The 19,766-nt window shown below is 43.5% G+C and overlaps 1 protein-coding gene across 1 annotated transcript in view; it reads right to left on the bottom strand.

Moving 5' to 3' along the window:
- agmo (alkylglycerol monooxygenase) overlaps nucleotides 1–19,766 on the bottom strand; it is a 479,661-nt gene that overhangs the window by 430,747 nt on the left and 29,148 nt on the right. The window contains exon 2 of the mRNA XM_068009453.1: nucleotides 3,195–3,325. Coding sequence (XP_067865554.1) covers nucleotides 3,195–3,325 — 131 coding nt within the window. The remainder of the gene's footprint in view (nucleotides 1–3,194; nucleotides 3,326–19,766) is intronic.

Genomic DNA, 19,766 nt, shown 5'->3' with positions numbered 1-19,766 from the left:
TTTTCTGGGGCCTGAGTCAGCTGTAGTGTTTAAGAGACAGGTGCTTCTTGGTCTTTTGGAGAGGCATTTCCAAGTCTTCAGAGGACAGACTGGGTGCTCTGGAGGTGTGTTGTGACTGGTAGAGCCTGGCCACATGCCCAAACAACTTCTGACAATTATGACATATAGAAGGTTGAGTAATCATCCTTCTGACATGATTCTTTTGACCCGGTCACACTATCAAGTACAGCAAAGCCACCTGGTCCACAGCGTCAATATTTAACTGGTCTGCTTGCGAGGTTCTCTAGGTCTCTGTGCATACAAGAGAATTAGAGTGCTGCAAGTATTATATAGGTTATGTTTTGTTGGAGAATGTGATGATTATATCCAAGTCTATCATCACATCAGCCCAACCAACTGTGTCATACTTCTGGATACTTAGAAATGACTTGTGAATATGTACCCCACAGTTTCTTCGTTAATCTCTAGATTAGACAGATGTGGAAAAAGCACTGAGTGACTGGTCTTTTGTTTTTTTCAAGTTTGCTTACAAGTCCAAAGGGCTTCTACCACTGAAAATTTCAAGGGTAAAGTCAAGAATGTCATTTCTGCCAACAGAGCAATGTAATTTGTAAAAGTGAGGTCAGTGAAGGAATTGCAATTGACGTAGGCTCCATTCATTAGGAATGGGTTCTCCTTTCTAGGATCAAATCCAATGACTGCATCAAAGGAATTTGGAGTATTGAGACACCCTTGTTTGATACCAGCATTGATTGGAATGGCAGACTCTTGTCCCCTCTAATCCTGACTGAGCAGCTAGAAGCAAAGTAATTTTCCAGGTATCCCAAGGATGGAGAAAATTTACCCACAGACAGTTCCATAGACAGAGTCAAACACTGAGTTTAGATCAATATAAACCACACCTAACGGGCAATGATATTCTCCCCTAGTCTGTGCAAGCAGGTTGAGTGTCAATATACAATCAATCGTTGATCTGTCTAATGTGAAGCAACTTTGATCTTGTCGATGTAGAAGAGGTCCTAATCTGCTGAGAAGTGTATGAGCAAGCATCTCTCTAAAAAGGAATGGTGTCCCAATAATTTCTGCTATCAGTTCTGCTTTCTTTGCCTTTATAAAATAGGCAAAATAACCTCATGAATCCAATCTTACATAATAATTTTGAGGTCCCCTTACCAAGCAAGTTGGTGAAAGTAAACAATCACAGCATTCCCACCAGCTCCAAGAAGCTCAGCTGGCATATGAGAAACCTGGAGCCTTGTCCAGCTTCATACTTGTAATTGCCTTAGCAATTTTCTTTCATGACTGAAGCATTTCAGTGTCTGTTCTGTCAGGCACTGCCATGGAAGCCACTGCAACAGGAGAAGCTGGTGTACATTTACATAGGCTCCTGAAGTATTCTCTCCATTGTTTCATCTGTGCATTCTGCTTTGTCAACAGGGATTCATCTGAGATTTTTAAATAGGGGCAAGTATGGGTGCCTTGACATTCAGTCCTTCAAATATTGCAAATGCATCTCTGGTTCAGTTATCTTAGAGAGCATCTTCAGCTTTGTCTAGAACTTTGTCATGCCAGGCTCTTTGATTGTTCCTTATTGCTCACCTTCTTTATGAGTTAAGCTCTCTGTAGTTCCATGTTGTTTGAAAGGCAGACAGCACAACTTCTTTCAATGATTTCTAGAGTATGTGAAGACTGGATAGGCTAGGGTTGTTTTCCTTAGAGCAGAGAAGGCTGAGTGGGGACCTGATTAATGTATACCAAATTATGAGGGGCATAGATAGGGTAGATAGGAAAAAACTGTTTCCCCTAGCGGAGATATCACAGTGGGGCGGCACAGTGGCACAGTGGTTAGCACCGCAGCCTCACAGCTCCAGCAACCCGGGTTCAATTCTGGGTACCGCCTGTGCGGAGTTTGCAAGTTCTCCCTGTGACCGTGTGGGTTTTCGTCGGGTGCTCCAGTTTCCTCCCACAGCCGAAGACTTGCAGGTTGATAGGTAAATTGGCCATTAGTAAATTGCCCCTAGTGTAGGTAGGTGGTAAGGAATATGGGATTACTGCAGGGTTAGTATAAATTGGGTGGTTGTTGGTCGGCACAGACTCGGTGGGCCGAAGGGCCTGTTTCAGTGCTGTATCTCTAAATAAAATAAAATTTAAAAAAATAACCAGAGGGCATAGATTTAAGGGTAAGGGGCAGGAGGTTTCGAGGGGATTTGAGGAAACATTTTTTCACCCAGAGGGTGGTTGGAATCTGGAACACACTGCCTGATGAGGTGGTAGAGGCAGGAATCCTCACAACATTTAAGAAGTATTTAGATGAGCACTTGAAACGCCATAGAATACAAGGCTACGGGCCAAATGCTGGAAAATGGGATTAGAATAGATAGGTGCTTGATGGCCAGCACGAACATAATGGGCCGAAGGGCCTGTTTCTGTGCTGTATAACTCTGTGACTCTATAAAGCCTCTCCATCTTAGCTGACCTCCTTGATCCAAGAATTCTTGGAGGGCGTCGCAGTCCCACCACATAAATGCCAGTCAAATGAATAGTTCCAACAAGAAAAGGCCCAGTCAGTTCCCTGATCTTTCCTAGCACCACCATCATCACCACGTTCTCCACCACCAACATCCTAGGAGCCACCAATGGCCATAAGTCTAACTGAACCAATAACAATGTGCTACAAGAGTAGGGCAGATACTGGGCACCCTGCAGTGACTGGATCATCTCCTGACCCTTTAAAGCCTGTTCAATGACTGCAAGGCTCAAGTCAGCAGTCTAATGGATGGCTATAGCTGCTGTAACACTCAAGAAGCTCAACATCATTCAAGACAGAGCAGTCTGCTTGATCAGCACCCCAGTTACTGGACTCATAGCCATCTTTCCATGAGCAGTGTACTGTGGCTGCAGTGTATAACATTTACAGGATGTAGTGCAGCAACCCATCAAGTTTACTTTGATGGCACCTTCCAGTTCTTGCACCTCCACCACCTTTGCTATCTTCGTCATCTAAGAACTTTATTTTTTAAATATGTATTTTTCCTTCACATTAACAACCAACTTCAATACAATCAAAATTTCTGTTTTAATTTCCTTGACCTTTAACGATCTCAACTGACAAACAACATTTAGCTTAGAAATCTTCCTTGTTATTCTAAGTTATTCTAAATATACTCCAAAGGGTGCCAAATTACAGTACTTACTCTGGCAGTCTTGACAAGATGCCTGCACTGATGGAAGTTAGTGCATCATTCATTCGAAATACAGTTTGGCCCTTCTGAAACCAGGTGACCACTAGCTCTATGATCAATAAACCAACGAAATAGGGTGTCGCCTACAAAACAGAATCCAGAATTTTTGTTAATTCATCTTTTGCTCTAGCAATTTATCTACATCACTGAGCTGCTAATGAGTGACTTACAGTAGCAAAAGAATTATATTTCAGGTATTCAAGGATTTCCTTCATGTTAATCTTTTTAAGACTAATGGCTGCAACAGATTATACAGTAGAGATGATGCATTTAGTGTTTGGTAGTTCAAGGTGGCAATAATAAGAAAAAGCTTATACATTAGTAATTGTGGAATTCATTTTATAATTTGAGAAATCACAATGATGAGCCAAAGCGCAGGACCCAACAAGCTTTAAAAGAATAAGTGAGAAACAAGTTAAGCAACAATAATCAGATGGCACCAAGTTTGAGCTTCAAAGGGTTAAAGGAGAAAGGAAAGCCTGAGGAAATAAGGAGTTCCATCATTTTGAAATGCTAAAACAGAATAGTTTTGAGTTGAAGACTGAGTCCTAATGTGTTACAAGTGAGAAAGGCTTGTAATTACACTGCATAATACTGGGATGCAAACATTTAACACTTTGATCCAAACTTTTCTTAGCCTGAAAATAAATGGGTTAATACTTCTGCAAAACTAGTGGAGGGAGAAATTTTAGTCAAAGGTATTCAGCATTTGTAGACTTGTATTCATTCAGCAGAATTTCAAGGTATACATACTTTAGGATCAATTTAACAAAGATGTTTATAGAAGTGTAATAAAGATGGCTTTCCGAAATTACTCAGTACCTCATTTATATAGCACCTATTTTAACGTGTTTAAAAAGTAGCTGGAACTGAAGTTTAATAGAAACTGTGACAAGTATCGAAGCTACTTCAATGCACTCACGGCTGCTTGTCATTTCTTTACCAGCAGCTTTTAGTGTCCTCTTTATCAACTCAAGGACAAAAATTTAGATTCTCATTGCTCCAAATTGAACATAACAGTGTTAATGGCTCAACTAAAGATACACAATGAAAGAATATATGTATATTGCCCATTAAGTTCATTATGTTCAGTAGTGATTTCAGCATTATGCTCCTGCATTTTAGATAGTCTTTGTACAGTTCTCCAAATAAATTACACTTATTTGGTTGATAACATAGTTACAATGTTCACAACATAAAAATACAAATTAATTGTTAATTAAAAATTAGTTTAGTCTTACTCGTCCACCAACTGTACTCATCTTCAGAAGCTCCTGTCTGAAATTAAAGGCACAGTTAATGTAAGCCTGATTTTTGATGGTTATTTAGCACAACTCCATCTTACAACCTCTCAATCTCTGGTGCCTTCAGTCTTGAAATTCATTTCATTGGTTTCAAGCCTAGAATTTCTCTTCATGTCTATCTGTATGTCAGAACAGGTTTTTACCTCAAGGTTCTGTAAAATTTTGGGGAAATGCAGATTTTTAAAAAAATTGTTGAATTTTTCTACTCATCATTTTTGTCACGGAGTATCAACATCTTAGAGGTCAAAATGCGTCGAGTTACAATTCAGAGTAAAGCTCTCTCTATTCAACCCCCAAAATATGTTTTATAATCCTACCTCAGTAAACTTCCACAGTCCCTCCTGACATGACCTGAGTCTATTTGAATCTCTAACATTCTATCTCCTTCTAACTGAAAGAATGATTTGCATTGACATAGTGCCATTCACAACTTCAGAACATCCCAAAGTGCTTTACAACCAATGAAATGTAGTCACTATTGTAATGTAGGAATTTCACCAGAAACAGCAATATTACAATGACCAGATGATCTGTTTTAGTGCTGTTAGTTCCAGGGTAAATAATGGCCTGATCACTGAACTGAACTCCCCAGCTCCTCTGTAAAATAGTGCCATGGGATCTTTTACATCCACTTTCGGGGGCAGATGGGACCTCAGATTAATGTCCTATCTGAAAGTAGGAAACTCCGACAGTCCAACATTCCCTCAGTACTACACTCCAGTGTTATCCAAGATTATATGTTCAAGTCATTGGAGTGACACCATTATGGTCTTCCTGACATTGCCAGTCATGTCAGATTGTTAGCAGTTTTGTGCTGTAGACCCATACCCACCAGGAACTGGGTTTTAACTATCCAAACGCATTTCAGAGGATATACATTGACAACAAAAAGGTAAGATGTTGATTCCAATGCCTTGGAGCAGATTCAAAAGAAGAGAAAGAAGTAATTTTGCCACATCATCGGGGGATTACAAGCCTAGTTTTATGCAACCTGCCCTGTATGTTGAGTAAGATGATTTTACGCTTTTACACCATGTGAATTTGCTCTGGAAAGGGCAGTTGTTTCCTTGAAAAAGAAGTTCTTCTAAGAACTCCTTTTTCAAGGAAAGAACTCTTTTCAAAGCAAATTCACATGGTGTAAAACTGTAAATTCATCTTACTCAACGTTACCGCTCTCACCAGGAAAACCATCAAACAACTTTTTCTGCCCTGTATGATTTACCATTTAAGCCCTGGTATCATTCTGGTGAACCTGAGCTGTACCCCTTCCAAGGTCAATATATCTTTCTTGAGGTTCAATGCTCAAAACAGAATGCAGTACTCTAGAAAGGCTCCAACCAAGGCTGTAATTGAAACATGTTTTTCTGTTGAATAAGGACATTATTTTAATCAAGATTTTAATTGCTATATTAATTTAACATATTTTGGTATTTTAATCAGATAACTGATTACTTATCTCATAAGAAGATACATAATTTAATTATGTGTTATTTTTCTGCTGGTCTTCTTTCCTCCGCTTCTCAATCTGTATCCTCATGCTGGGACACAGCTAGCTGGACACCAGCCATTCTTCAATTGTACAGCTCAAAGTTTTCAAATGGGGTCCCCCAAACCCTGGGAGACTCAGAAGAGGACCCCACACAGTTCCTGAAGTCAGTAGTTTTCTGATCATCTGGCATCACATTTCTGAAGTGTCCTAAACTTATGCATTTATTGGCATATTATTTGTGTTGTTCCACATCAATTAAAATATCATGCAATTGTTGCACTTTGTTTTTTTATTAGAATTTATTAGAATATTACAGCGCAGTACAGGCCCTTCGGCCCTCGATGTTGCGCCGACCTGTGAAACCATCTGACCTACACTATTCCATTTTCATCCATATGTCTATCCAATGACCACTTAAATGCCCTTAAAGTTGGCGAGTCTACTACTGTTGCAGGCAGGGCGTTCCACGCCCCTACTACTCTCTGAGTAAAGAAACTACCTCTGACATCTGTCCTATATCTATCACCCCTCAACTTAAAGCTATGTCCCCTCGTGTTTGCCATCACCATCCGAGGAAAAAGACTCTCACTATCCACCCTATCTAACCCTCTGATTATCTTATATGTCTCTATTAAGTCACCTCTCCTCCTCCTTCTCTCCAACGAAAACAACCTCAAGTCCCTCAGCCTTTCCTCGTAAGACCTTCCCTCCATACCAGGCAACATCCTAGTAAATCTCCTCTGCACCCTTTCCATAGCTTCCATATCCTTCCTATAATGCGGTGACCAGAACTGCACGCAATACTCCAGGTGCGGTCTCACCAGAGTTTTGTACAGCTGCAGCATGACCTCGTGGCTCCGAAACTCGATCCCCCTACTAATAAAAGCTAACACACCATATGCCTTCTTAACAGCCCTATTAACCTGGGTAGCAACCTTCAGGGATTTATGCACCTGGACACCAAGATCTCTCTGTTCATCTACACTACCAAGAATCTTCCCATTAGCCCAGTACTCTGCATTCCTGTTACTCCTTCCAAAGTGAATCACCTCGCACTTTTCCGCATGAAACTCCATTTGCCATCTCTCAGCCCAGCTCTGCAGCCTATCTATGTCCCTCTGTACCCTACAACATCCTTCGGCACTATCCACAACTCCACCGACCTTAGTGTCATCCGCAAATTTACTAACCCACCCTTCTACACCCTCTTCCAGGTCATTTATAAAAATGACAAACAGCAGTGGCCCCAAAACAGATCCTTGCGGTACACCACTAGTAACTAAACTCCAGGATGAACATTTGCCATCAACCACCACCCTCTGTTGACATTGGCCGGAATTTTACCGGCATTAACCGTGTCTCTTCGGAGGTGTCCGGATGGTAAAATGAAGCGCGATGACGTCGGGCCGTGTCCCCGGTGTCATTACCCGCAGACGTCATTTTACCAACGTCGGAAGTCGGGCGTGAGCGAGTCTGCGCTCTCTGCCCGAATACAAGTCATTGAAAGGTAATTGATTTCGTTTACAAAGCAATTGACTACAATTTTACGTATGAGGTCTGATTTAACATCCGTAAATCGGCTCGTGGGGCGTGTCGACCAGCCGGCAGCTACATAAGGGCGGCAGGCATTGATTCAGGAGGGAGTTGGAAGCACAATTTTCAGTTTTACTCTGAAATAATTTTAATGCTATTTGTATATCCTGACAAGGTGTGTGACTTGCAACTAGTGCTAAAGGATTCATCTGAGTGTTCTGCACTGCTGATGGGGACCCATCAACTTTGATTTATGTGGTGAAAGGAAGGGGATCTCGTGAGCCAGTCCTAACTGCTAGAAGTTAATACCTGTGGTCAGAGCATCTGGTAAGTAGTACAGCAATGGGAATTGTTCAATGTGGAGGTGGATCATCAGATGAGGAGGACCTTGCCCCTATGAGGGACAGAAGGACAAATGTGCAGGGGAACGTGCAACAAGCTGACCCAGTGCACCATCGTGATGTGGGAGGGACAGCAGGTGGGAGAGTTGCCCATTCGCGAACACATGTCAGGATACATGTCTACCCACCAGGAAGGGCATACTGGCTGCGTCTGAGCTACCTGCAGCTGTCAGATCACCAGTGCAGAAGAAGACTGCGGCTGTCACAGGAGACTTTTTGAGATGTTGGCAGTGGATGTTTCCTCAAACTGTATCGGAGGCCATCCAATGCCAGTCGCTCTAAAGGTTACAATTTCTCTTAACTTCTATGCGTCTGGCTCATTCCAAGCCTCAGCAGCAGACTTGTGCGGAGTCTCACAAGCAGCAGCGCACCACTGCATCAAGGTTGTGACTGATGCATTGTTCCAACGTGGTAACCAATTCATCACGTTCAAGGCGGACAACACTTGTGAGGCTGAGAGAGCCAGAGGCTTCAGCACTATATCTGTGTTTCCAATGAAACAGGGCGTGATTGACTGTACTCATGTGGCCTTCAGAGCCCCAGCAGGTCAGTTGGGGCACTGATTAACCACAAGAGAAACCATTCAATGAACGTTCAGCTCGTCTGAGATCATCGTCAGAGAATCATGCAGGTGTGTGCACGTTACCCTGGGATTTGTCATGATGCCTTCATTCTCCGAAACTCCCACGTACCTGTACTTTTCAGTCCTCCTGACAGAATGGAGGGATGGATACTTGGCAACAGGGGTTATCCTCTGAAGACATGGCTCATGACACCAGTGAGGAATCCAAGGGGTCATGCGGAGGAACGATAGAATGAGAGCCTTGCGGCTATCACAGTGACCATCGAACAAACTATAGGCCTGCTTAAGATGAGGTTCAGGTGTCTTGACCGCTCAGGTGCAGCACTGCAGTACGCACCTTCAAGGGTTGCAAGAATAATTGTCGTCTGCTGTGCCTTGCATAATGGAGAGGCACTGGAGAAGGATCAGTGTCAGCATGATGTGGCATCAGATGACGATGATATTTCTGATGATGAAGCTGGATACCACTGACTTAATGGTCATGGAGAGGAAGCTGAATTTAATTTGGATCTAGGTGCTAGATAGACAAGGGTGTCTTTAAGAGGCAGACGTTTCCATTGAGAGTCTGTAAATTTTCGCACAATTGGGATTACCATATGACAAGACTAATTGTGAGGCTCTGAAAGGGCAAATTCACTCACCTTCACGGGGAGAGAGAATGCAACGATGCAATCCTTCACATCATGAGGAACGCCACCCAGGTGTGAGACCTCACATGTTGAACTACTTTTGTTGAGCAACGATGTTGGAATTGACTTCAGGAAAGCCATGACAAAATCTCAGAGAACCCGATTTTATTACAATATTTTATAACACATTCAAATAAAAAACCTTTCAATTCACCCTGTGAACCATTAGTGATGTTAAAGTGATTTCTTAAATCTTTTCCGAGTGCTCTTTCGGGTGCATGATCCCTCGCCACCAGACACACCAGAGGCAGGTGGCTGAACTGTTTGCTGCCCTGCTTCTGATGACTTTGGTGAACACCCTCTGCTTGCTCGCAGCCGTGAGGGCCCCGGCATCTCAGGGTTCTCCTGAGAAATCTCATGAGTACCCTATAACACCCTGGGATTTCGCTGATCACATGTCCCTGGCAGAGGGAGCAAGGAGCTGGAGGATGTATCAGAGGCGCCCTGAGAGGAGCTCCCATATGCGATCTGCTGCCCTTGTGCCCTCCTGAGGCTCGGACGATCCACAATGGTGACATCAGAGGGATGAGCGGCCTCGACCTGGCGCCAGAGCATCAGATTCTGCTCTCTGGGGCTCTGGTCCAGGGAGTCCACAATCGATCTGACATCACGAAGTGCATCCAGAACTGGCCCTTTCACTGCAGCCGCCAATCTGTCAATGGGGGAAGCCAGATGTTCAATTCCCTGAGAGTGAGCAGAAATCATACACTGGATGGATGTAGCCAGAGTTTGATTAATTGCGCGCATTGTCTCAGGCAGCTTTGCCAGATTTTCAAGGACCGCTTGCTGCACCTGCAACATCTCCCGCCGAATGGATGTTCTCAAAGGCATGTCATCAGCTTGCTGCTCTGCACTGGCCTGGCCTCCCACACTCCTCCAACTGTGTGAGGCATCGGCCGATTCTGCCTCCGGTGGCTGGCCTGACACCTGTGCTGTGCTGACACCCGGATGTGAAATCGAATCCACGGACATGCAAATCCCAACCGCGGTGTCTGTATCTGCGCTGGTGCTTGGTGCGTCGCGAGGATGTGACGGTGCGCCCTCTGAGGCGCCCTCCGAGGCGCCCTCCTCAACCTCAGAGGTGGTTGGTGGTACAACTGAGACGCTTCCTGTTCCATGCAGTCGGTCACCTGCTGGGAAAATCACATTGATCAGTTTGATCAGAAAGCCAGAGTGGAAAACATGTATTTGAGTCCATTATGGTCACATCAGTGTAATGGGACTTTTGAGGGCCTAATTATGTTCATTAGTAGCTCATAACAACATTGGCCCATCAACACTCCCCCACCCTGCCCCCTCCCCCCCAAAATGCACTAATACACCACTTTCTGGATCACTCACGATCATGGCCATGTCCACTGGCCTCGCCATCTGCTGTGGCTCGTCCTCCTTCCTCCCCTGCTATCATCAATGCGTCCTCCTCCATTCTACTGAGGAATGCTGGACAGGCCACGCCACCACCTGTCCAGGACCTCTCTCGGGCGTTGAGTGCCCTCTTTTCCTAATGAAAGAAAAAAATTAGGTCAAACATTTGTGTGCGCATTTCACACAATCACCCAAATGGGTTGATGTGTATTTTAACTGCTGTGCCATTGCTGAGCGTGCCCTCATAAACCCCTCCTTAACGTTCATCTCACATATGCCCATCTTGCATCCCAATGCAAGGAGGCAGCCAGGCAATGATCATGCAGGGGTTCCACATTGCATCATGAATACAAATACACCCTCCCTTGACAAAATAACGATGAGATGAATGAGGAATGCCCCTTACCCGGGCAGAGCGAAGCAGGTCATTGAGGCGCTTGTGGCACTGTATCCATGTGCGCCGAACGACGCCACGGCTGCTGACCTCCTCCGCGACCTCCAGCCAGGCCCTCTTTGTCACTGTCGACGGTCGCCTTCTACCATCTGGGTTGAAGAGGATATCACGCCTCTCCTCAACCGCCTGAAGGAGGACCTTCAGTGAATCATCTGAAAAATGGGGGGCTGAGCGAGTGCTTCTCCCCTCCATGACTTCCTCCACCTGTGTTTAAATCTCTAACTCCTTCTGCACTAACAGAACTGTAGCCTCTCAATGAACCACAACTACTACTGCTGATTTTGAAACAATGAATGAGTACCTGGTCAATTTCATTGAGGTAAACATTTTTCAAGGGTTTACGTCAGACATTCCCGGATGTGGCTCCGCCCCCAATGATGTATATCTTCCCGCCCGCACGAGCAGATTCAGGTCTCAGTTACATCGTGGGGCCGCTAATTGGCTGCCCCGCGCATGATGCTGGTGGATAGGAGAAGCAGCGCGGGAACGGAGGCCGCATCCGTTTCAGTTCCACCCCTGCCGGAGCCAGCGATTACGGTAAAACTCCGGCCATTGTCTTTCAGAAGGTAGGTCACCATGAGTGCATCTATTTGCAGGAGCCCCACAAGTACCTTAATATTGGCAGTGTACCCCCACCCAAAATTTGAAAACCACTGTTATGGCCAGGTGAAGAGGGGGTCTCAGGCTTCCCTTTCGCCCCTTCTCCAATTTGACCAAAACAGAGTTTATCGTTTTATAACACAGTGGTTGAGTTTATCACCTCCGTGACCACTTGCCCCTGTTCCTCTAATGTAATTACAAAAGAACCAAACAGGTTTTGTTGAGTTTAAACAAGTGTTACCAACGAAGCAGGAGTAATGCACTGTCAGTTCAATCCCATTACTCCACAGGTCACAGCATAGTATTAAAGTTTCCCAACTACAAGAAATTAGCCAACTTAATCACTTTATTAACCCCCAAAATAAAACATACCAAACTAGGTATCTTTAAACAAAAACAAATTAACAATTTATTGATAAACTAAATCTTAAACAATACTGAGACAAATCTATGTGTAAAAAGACTTTATAACTTCTTTTTCTCCTAACCCTCATGCACACACACATACATTCAAAAGCCAACAGTTAACCGGTTCGAAATGATGTTATAAATTAGAGCTGCTTCTTCGAAACAATAAAACAACTGGGTTGTAAGTCTTGGTGGGTTACGTTCCTGCTTCGGTGAGGTGTCTCGGAGTCGAATAGTCAAATGCCACTCAAAGTCTTCAGGCGAATTTGATGAACAGCCTGTAACGGATAGGCGTTCACGGCACTTCGGCTGCAGTAGGCATTACACTGATCTTTCAACGAGGAGTATAGCAACAGCTCTATTTAAATTTTTGAATTACCAGTCTATCAGTAAAAACTTTACTGAGTTTTCAGAACTCCCAGAAACACGAAAGGCAACAGAAAGTCAATCCTGAGGCAAAGACCTCTTAGAAACTGGAAGTAAAAAGGAATTTGCTACCTCCAATAATGCAAATATTCCTTCCCAAGGTTCTTTTCCTCTTTACACAAGACACAGCTTGTAGACCAATGTAGATTTTCTGCTGAAAGAGACAAAAGGCTGAATTTTACACCCCCCCAAAGAGCAGGACGGTAGTGGGGGGAGGCGGAAAATGAAGTGGGATGCCCGGGGGCCCCTTCCCGACCTGCTCCTGCCTTCGCCGCCACTTTACGCAGGACGGTGACAGTGAAAAACAGCCCACCTGCCCCAGGCCAATCAAGGCCCTTAGTAGCCAGTTAACAGCCACTTAAGGGCCTCCGCCCGCCGCCATGGGGATTTTACCCTTGGCCAGTTGGGCGGCCCAGGCCCGAGAAAAGCCACCTGACAAAAGCAGGCAGCTTTCTGACAGTCTGGTGGGGCACGGGGGGCGGGGGGTCCTCATGATCAGGCACCCTGTGCCCAATCGAGGGCTGCCTTCGATGCCCAAACCACCCCCAACACACCCCCTGTCCTCGCAATCAACCATCCTTGCCTCGCCGAGGCCTAACCAATCACCCCCGGGGAAGGCCCCAAAAACATACCTTTTCCTGGGGTCATCCTTCCTCTTCTTCTCAAATTACTAAAAATACACTTAACATTCGTGCATACATCCACACACACACACACACACACACACAGATAGATTACAGAGGGAAAACAGATTTGGTGGTTGGATTAAAGTCCGGAATAAATGGAATTTAAATATGGTATATTAGTCCCATAATCCTCAGCTGAAATTGCAGTCCTGAAGTCCTCGCTGGGCCACATGTACAGCTGTGGGCTTGCTTTTGTCAGGGCTCCTGAAGGCAGAAGAGGGGTTTGATTCTTGTCCCCTGGTTGCTGGCTGCGGCGGTCTGCAGGCTTGGGGAGTTTCCAAGTTGCAGCCGGGTCTTCTCTTGATATTTAATGGGGAGAGAGGGAGAGAGAAAAACCTGCTTCATTGATGGTTTTTCAGTTACTCTTTCTCTACTTTTTGTGTGACAAAGCTTACAGTCTCTCCAGAGCTGTGCAGGCAGTCACATGACACTATCAAGTCCCTTTGTTCTTCTAAGGAGGTTTCTCTGGAATCTTCTCTGAGGTTCAAGGTGCTACACCTCAAGATGTCCAGTCATACTTGGAGGGGTTGGCTCTTTCAAAGTCAATGGGTGTAGATGGCTGTGACGACCGTGTTGATAGGCCATTCTAGGTAATTTAATCATTGAGAGCACCCCATTGTTCTGGCTAGGCTGAAACAGGATATGTTGTCTCCAGTTTGATCTTTTGGTGTTTCAATTGTAAATTGCAGTGGCTATCTTGGCTGCCAGTTTTTTAAAAAGTTACTTTTGTGAGACTTTTCCATTAAAAGTCTAATGTAAGGTTCCAACCCATTAAATTAATATTTCCCCTTTGGTATATAGGGTCTTCATGACATCACTGATGTACAGTTACTATTCGGGTATTCAGTAATGTGGGAAATCATAGTCAATTCCAATCTTACCCTCTCCCAGAATCCATATATGCACTTCACAGCAAGAGTTATTGAATAACAATCAGGATTGGAAACCCTGGCTGATTTTCCCCCTCCCTAACCCAAATTCAGTGTCTCTACTCCTTAGCTGGATGACAGAAGCCAACTCAGCCCAGATGTGAGAAGAAAGCTTCGTATCTCTGTATCACACTGGTTGGTGCAATTACCTATTGAGCCATTGAGATATTAAAGATACATTTTTAAAATCAATAATTTGGTACCAGAATTGTAATACTGGCATTCAACCAACAAAAGCAATTAAATTATTGCTTTGAACAATATCGTACATGATGTAAATTAGTTTTTCCATATGTAATCATAAATTACCTTTGTGAGTTAATAGCTAGGAGTAAATATGAAGTAAATACATGGCTACAGCTTATAAATTTAAATTTGCATCATCAGGTTTATGGTCTAGTTTCTTTATTTATTCAGTCATTTTATGAGCATTCTTCACGATTACCCTTAAATGTTAATGACATCATTAACAAATGTTACGCTTTATGCATCTGCATATTTTATACTGCAAACAAGCAATTCCTACAAGATTTACAAGATGAGCTACAACAGTTACCAGGAATGAAACAATGCAGCTTTCCTTTATTTAATTACCAAATTTATGCAGCAATAATTACAATAGTAGAAGAAATATTTGGATGAATTTTATTCTGGCAATGGGGGTCCCGGCAGCAGGTCAGAGATGGGAGGGAATACCCTGCCTCGGCTTTCAGTCAGCCCCCCGTTGCAATTCCACGGAGTGCAGGCAATTAACTGCCTGCCATTGGTGACAATGTCCCTTTAAGGAACGAGATCCCACCTCCAGAATTCCCAGCCAATCGAAAGGCTGGCAGCTGTGCAGTATGGGCAGTGCCACTGGGAGTGGTGGTCATTGCCGTTATTGCAGGAGACTCTGCATCTGCAGTACCAAAGACGTTGGAGACCCTGGGACAGGGAAGTGGGGTTGAGGTCACCAAGATAATTCAAGCAGACCCCATCGACGGGGTGGGATGGGGGTGGGGGCAGCTGGTGAGGGTTGTGGGGGGGGGATGTAATCTTCCCAGGGGAAGATGATGATTGCTGCTATGGGGAGGGGGACCCTGCATTTCCCCCAAAGGAGGGACCCCAACCCCGCTAGATGGCAGCCAGGTTTTACCTGGCAGCATCTCCCTGCAATAGCTGGCCTTCTATTAAATTGAGGTGCAATCGGGATAAGGCCCTTAACTGACCATTAATTGGCCACTTAAGGGCCTCAATTGGCCTGGAAGGCCATCCTCGGCCTCACCCGGGGTGGGAAGGCCATACTTGGCCTCACCCAAGGCAGGAAGGCTGTCATCGGCCTTTCCCACCTTAAATTGGAAGGCATTGGTAAGGCGATGGGCACTCCACTTCCCACCTTCTGACGCAATTTTATGAGATCCCCTCCCCACCTCTGTTCCCATCCCTAGGGGGCCCATAAATTTTTTTGAATAAAACTTAATGTGTCCCAAGCAGTTACACCATTTGCTCTCCAGCCAAGGATATTAAGCAACAAAAAGGATTCAAAAATTTAAGAATCATGCAGGTACAAATATAAACAAAAGTGACCAAACCAGTAACAAATTCTACATGATTACAATAGAAGCAACCCTTCAACTCACTTACAATTATGAATTCAAGTTCAAAGGGCATTCACTGCAAAGGAAATTCAAGAAGGTAGCATTAGGTTACATGGGACAAGGTCAATAAAACAGCTGGTTTTAGGGCTACTGTCATCAAACAAGTCAGAAACTCTTCATTTAACCAAATTGCCTGTTTGGCAATACCCTACATGGAAATAAGACTGTGAGTTGGCCCTGATCTTTTCATAACTAAATATGAATTCTCTCTTCAAAGATAGCATTATGGATATAGAATTGATCGCAACACACCTTTCACTGTGTTATATTGTATTGTAGTTACTGGTAACAAATAAGGCTGTTCTAAGGTCATTCACTTGTCCAGTCTCCCCAGTGGAAAGCAAGTGCCAAGTGAATTATTAACCATTAAAAAAACAATTTTACTTTGTTTTCCCAGTTATGCACACTATTTCTTAAATGTGCCAGGAATCTGATCAATACACAACCCCTTTATATTTTAATCTTCTAAAGTATTTTTAATGGCTAGGCAATGACAGATGTTGGCTATTTTCTGCAGTCATGCTGCCAGTTATACACAGAGCACCCGTATCCTTACAAAATAAGGTTTCTTTAACATGGCAATATCAATTTATTTAAAAAAATAAACATAACTCATGATAGATTGTCCAATTGTACAACCATTGGCTAAGCAGGTTTCAGGAAATAAGCCAAGCTGTTACATAATGTAATGAAGCATCAAGGATCACTTGGAAAAAATCTGTTTTTTGACCTTTGTGCTAAAACAAGGTTAAAAACAAGCTCTTGCACAAAATTTCATTTCTGAATCTCTCTCATCTCTCACTCTCATAGGAAAGAGAAATTAGAAACAGTATCATACAAATAAATGTATAAATGAAAAAAATTGATTGCATGCAGTATTAAGCTAAGACTTGAGAGATAACAAAGTCATCTAAATAGCTCAGTATCATAAGTATATAAGTATTTGGTATTATGGTGAAAAAATAGAAATCTATAACCTACTGGCAACAATGGTTTCAAAAGGTTATTAGGATAGACCAGAATCTCATTAAAATTTGGTTCCATCTCATGCCAAGTCTCCCGAAAGTTACATTTTTGACAGACACAGAACACAGATAATTATAATTTAAATTATCAGTATTAAGTCCTTATCTGTTATTACTAGCAAGATGGTATTTATTTGTGTAGACATGCAGAGAAATTACATCATGGAGCCATGCCATTTGGCCCCCAATCCATGCTGCTGTTTAGCCTCCATCCAAACAGTCGTCTGAATCCCATGTGTATGTCCTGTTCCCATATTCCTTTATCTGCCCCTTTCTTTCAACCATCTATTTAATATGTATGAAATACACAAACAATTAACTTCTTGTGTGCAAGATAAAGTCTGTCACCCTGTCGAGCTGTTTGGATTGGCAAAATATTCATGAAATAGCCCTTTCAAAATTGTTGAAACACAATCCTATGTGACTGCTGAGGCAGGTTCATAACGCAACATGCACTACATCTTAGTGTGAATTTTTACAATGCAGTGTTTTGCAAAAGCAAGCTCATTGGCATTTCACAAAGGCCAAAGCTGGAATTTTCATTACGGGGTCGGCAACCTGACACCCCGGAACATTTCCGGGTCCCGACCTCGTAGCGTGTCAGTGACGGAACACTATTTTGAAATTCAAAGTTGTTAATTGCCCTGGGCCAAGTCCGGCATCCAGTTAGACATGCCAGAAGCATTCTGGAGGTGGGAACAGAACACTGAGGGCAATTTAAAAAGGCACGTGGCAGCCATGACTGGGCTTGCCATTGCCTTCAGTCCTGCAGCACCAGGGAGATTGGAAGGCCTGTGTCCAGGGGCGGTAGCACGTTTCTCTGATGGCTCCCTGGAGGCACTCATTGATGCAGTGTCAGAGAGGAGAGAGCTGGTCTTCATGGCCTCAGGAAGGAGAAATCTGCACAGCAAGGCCAAGAGGGCTTGGATGGAGGTGGCCAGAGGTCAACAGCCGGGGACTTGGCGTGGGACAACATTAAGAAGGGACCACCATAAGATCAGACCACCTTAAGAGCTGTAAGTGAAGATCACCAGAGGAAGTAATGTCACATCACACTTGACCAGGTAGTTATGGGTGGAGCCCGACAGAGTGAGATGTGTATAGATGTGCGTGTTCAGTAACTGTTTGTATTATACATTTTCAGCCCTGAAAAGTGCCCAGTCTACCTCAAATTACCCTGGAAGGATAATGTATCCCAAAATTTTGAGCAACATGTGAAGCTAACTGTTCCACGCTGCTACTATGCAGTAGCAATATGTGTGGTGTTCACCACTAAGAGGATGCTGCCGTCAAGCCGAAAAGACATCTGCCTATCACACAAATCAGTAATGTGATATATGGATTTCAATGCCAGTGTGATGCGAGGTATATAGGCAATATGTCCCAAAGACTGGCAGATCATATCAAACAACATGTCCCCAACCAGCCTGTGCTTGCAAAACTCAAAATGCAGTGTCCGACATTAGATGTGATTTCATGATTGGTCAACATTTGCTAAATAATCCTCAGCATGCTAAGAATTATGCTGACAACCAATTTAAGATGGTCAGTAGGGCTCGTAGTGTGGCGCATTTGCGTGCACTGGAAGATACACAGGGCCCTATTCTTTGCGGACAGAAAGAACATGTACAAACATTGTACTTATATGAGCTAAACAAAATAAATGACAGCCATTCGCTGGTTCATTCCTCAGCGCAATGCCTTGACCAGAGTCAAGCTGCCTAGTTTAAATTTCAAACAAAGCTTTGCAGTTAACTGTCAGTCACTGTAAACTGGTGCAATCTCCATGGCAACACCCCTACCAATCAGAGTTTACTTGCCACGCAATCAGCACTCTCTTCTTATACAGTATAAATTTGTTGTTTTCTATTATATTGGTATTCTTTCGGATTGTCCGGATGACTGCAAGACAAAATGCTTCCGACAACATGTCTCTATTTTCAGCAATACTCAAGTTTTAGTTTTCCCTTTTTTTAAACTTTGTTGGTAGTCCGAAGCCGAAAAGAATGGGAAGAATACAACAGGCCACTGGAGGTACAGCACAAAGTAAAAGGCTGGCTGTGGCAGTTGCCAGTACTGCAAACCGCAGCCCTCAAACAAAATTTGGTTTAAAAAAACAGTTCTCTTGAGTTTAAACAAAACCAAACAGCTGTGTAATAAACAAGTTGATTCCTCGGTTTAACAAAACAGCTGTTTTAACAATGAAAGCTATAGTCTCTCACTCTTAAAAGGGGCAAGCCTGCAAAATTATGTTTTAAAAAGGAGACTTAAAGAAGTATGTCTGTCAAAAAGAAAAACTATAAAGAGTCCTATATTTATTTTTTAAAAGGATCATTAAAACAATGGCTTTCAGATATCCATTCATAGATTGGAAGGTGTTGAACACAGCATCTGAATTTAAACTGTTCCAACAGCGAATGGAACTATGTTTCCTGGATCACGAAGAGAAACAAGCTACCAAAATTAAGATCAGACTGGGCAATGAGGGCCTCCAACAGATCAGCACATCAGGATTGTCAGCTGAGGATCAGAAAGACCCTAGCAAGCTACAGATATTCCCGGAGCTGCAAAAGAAGATAAAGGAACATTTCCGAGTACATAGGCTTAAGCCTATGACCCACTGGCAAAGCAAGATGAGTCCATTGGCCAGTTTGTTGCAAGGTGCCGTGACAGAGCTCAATATTGTGATTTCGCAGATATTGAATTGTCAGAGTGGGTTATAGAGCTAGTAATCACGTCTACCCTAATAGAGGCCTTTCAAAAAGAACTACTAGAAGGGAAAAAAGGGCAGACCATAAATGCACTACTTAATGATGGAAGGAAATTTGAAGTCATCATTGCTGATGACAAACAATTACAAGCACTGGTGGCGACTACAACAATCGGTATGGCAACCAAGGCATAGAAGTCTGCTCAGCCTTGTGGCAAATGTGGCCAGACTCATCCAATTCACAGTTGTCAGCATACAAACACCAATGCAAAGCTTGTGGCATGT

This window comes from Heterodontus francisci, chromosome 2 (genome assembly GCF_036365525.1).
Source record: "Heterodontus francisci isolate sHetFra1 chromosome 2, sHetFra1.hap1, whole genome shotgun sequence".
Classification (NCBI taxonomy): Eukaryota; Metazoa; Chordata; class Chondrichthyes; order Heterodontiformes; family Heterodontidae; genus Heterodontus; species Heterodontus francisci.
The sequence above is the reverse complement of the archived record's forward strand: the minus strand, read 5'-3'. Positions and strand labels throughout refer to the sequence as shown.